The 1,410-nt window shown below is 49.6% G+C and overlaps 1 protein-coding gene across 1 annotated transcript in view; it reads left to right on the top strand.

Annotated features, from left to right (window-relative positions):
• Positions 1-1,160, top strand: part of LOC103370614 (dynamin-1-like) — a gene marked incomplete at its 3' end in the record, with an annotated part of 11,414 nt that extends 10,254 nt beyond the window's left edge. The window contains exons 5-6 of the mRNA XM_008299732.1: positions 775-873; positions 963-1,160. Of these exons, the coding sequence (XP_008297954.1) occupies positions 775-873; positions 963-1,160 (297 nt within the window). The remainder of the gene's footprint in view (positions 1-774; positions 874-962) is intronic.
• Between the last annotated feature and the right edge of the window lie 250 nt (positions 1,161-1,410).

The following is a 1,410-nucleotide window of genomic DNA, read 5'->3' as shown; positions in this document are numbered from 1 at the left end:
CGACCATGTGACCATGTGACCACGCAACCATGTGACCACGTGACCATGTGACCACGTGACCTCGCGACCATACGACCTCGCCACCACGCGCCACCACGTCACCATTCTAGGTGAAGTCTGCGGATCACAGAATGACCAGCCCGGCCTCATGGCAGTGAAATTGTCACCAGACTTAATCTATTGATTCGTGTCCTGGGACTTTTAGTGTTCCTCAGCATGAATTTCAAACCAGTACATTTCAACTGGACTTATCTTTCTGGTCGGGGCCACGGTTTTTCCCCATTAGGCAGCACATATGCTGTGGTGACTTGTCCAGGGAGTCAGCTGGGATAGGCTCCGCCCCCCGTGACCCTCGTGAGGACTGAGGTGTAGAGATGATGGATGGATGTTTTTGTTGTTCTTTTCCTCCGACAGTCAGCCTTAACCAGTTTTCCTGTTCTGGCCCGTCCACACCAGTAACTGCAGAGGTCACTATGCAGATGTGTGCGGCCACTGAGCAGCGGTAGCATGCTGCTGCTCTCAGCTCGCTGGAGAGCCATGTTCATGCAGGTGGACTGATGGAACCACAGCTGGACTCACGCTGGTTGTTTGAGGTTCTGCTTTGGAGCCTGAATCTTCAAAACAGTCTTTGTTTGTTTGTGATTGTTCATCCGAGGAAATGCGGTTCTACTTGAAGTAATCTGATTACTGTGAGGTGATACAGTTTAGAATCAGTGACACTGAGCGCTGCACTCAGTCCGCTCACATCCTGTTCATCCTCTAACCTTGCTGCAGGTCTAAGGACCATCGGTGTGATCACCAAACTGGATCTGATGGACGAAGGAACCGATGCCCGAGACATCCTGGAGAACAAACTGCTGCCGCTACGCAGAGGTATATGACATCACAAAGAATCCTGACAGCTGATTGGCTCTCACCGTCTTTTCAGTCATGCATTAAGTCTTCTTTCTAAACTGTGTCAGGTTACATTGGGGTGGTGAATCGCAGTCAGAAAGACATTGATGGGAGGAAAGACATCACAGCCGCTCTGCAGGCTGAGAGAAAGTTCTTCCTGTCGCACCCGTCGTACCGCCACCTGGCTGACCGTATGGGCACCGCCTACCTGCAGAAGATCCTCAACCAGGTAAACGCCAAAACACCTCATGACGGGGCTTTTAAAAGTTTTTGCTTTGCTCTGTTTCTGAGTTTCCAGTTCTTGTCTACAGCACAAAGCTTGAGTCAGGGTGCTGTTAGCGTAGCTTCACATTCAATTTAATTCAGTTTTATTTGTATAGCGCATATTTACAACAACAGTCATCTCATAGCGCTTCACAAAGACAGAAACACCCAACAATCCAAACATCTGGATTCTCTATAAGCTTCAGCAGTCTGCTGGTGGGACGGAACCGAAAACCCCCACAGGGGAAAAAA

Source organism: Stegastes partitus, unplaced genomic scaffold, assembly GCF_000690725.1.
Source record: "Stegastes partitus isolate 25-593 unplaced genomic scaffold, Stegastes_partitus-1.0.2 Scaffold1452, whole genome shotgun sequence".
Classification (NCBI taxonomy): domain Eukaryota; kingdom Metazoa; phylum Chordata; class Actinopteri; family Pomacentridae; genus Stegastes; species Stegastes partitus.
This window is presented reverse-complemented; position numbering and strand designations above follow the sequence as displayed.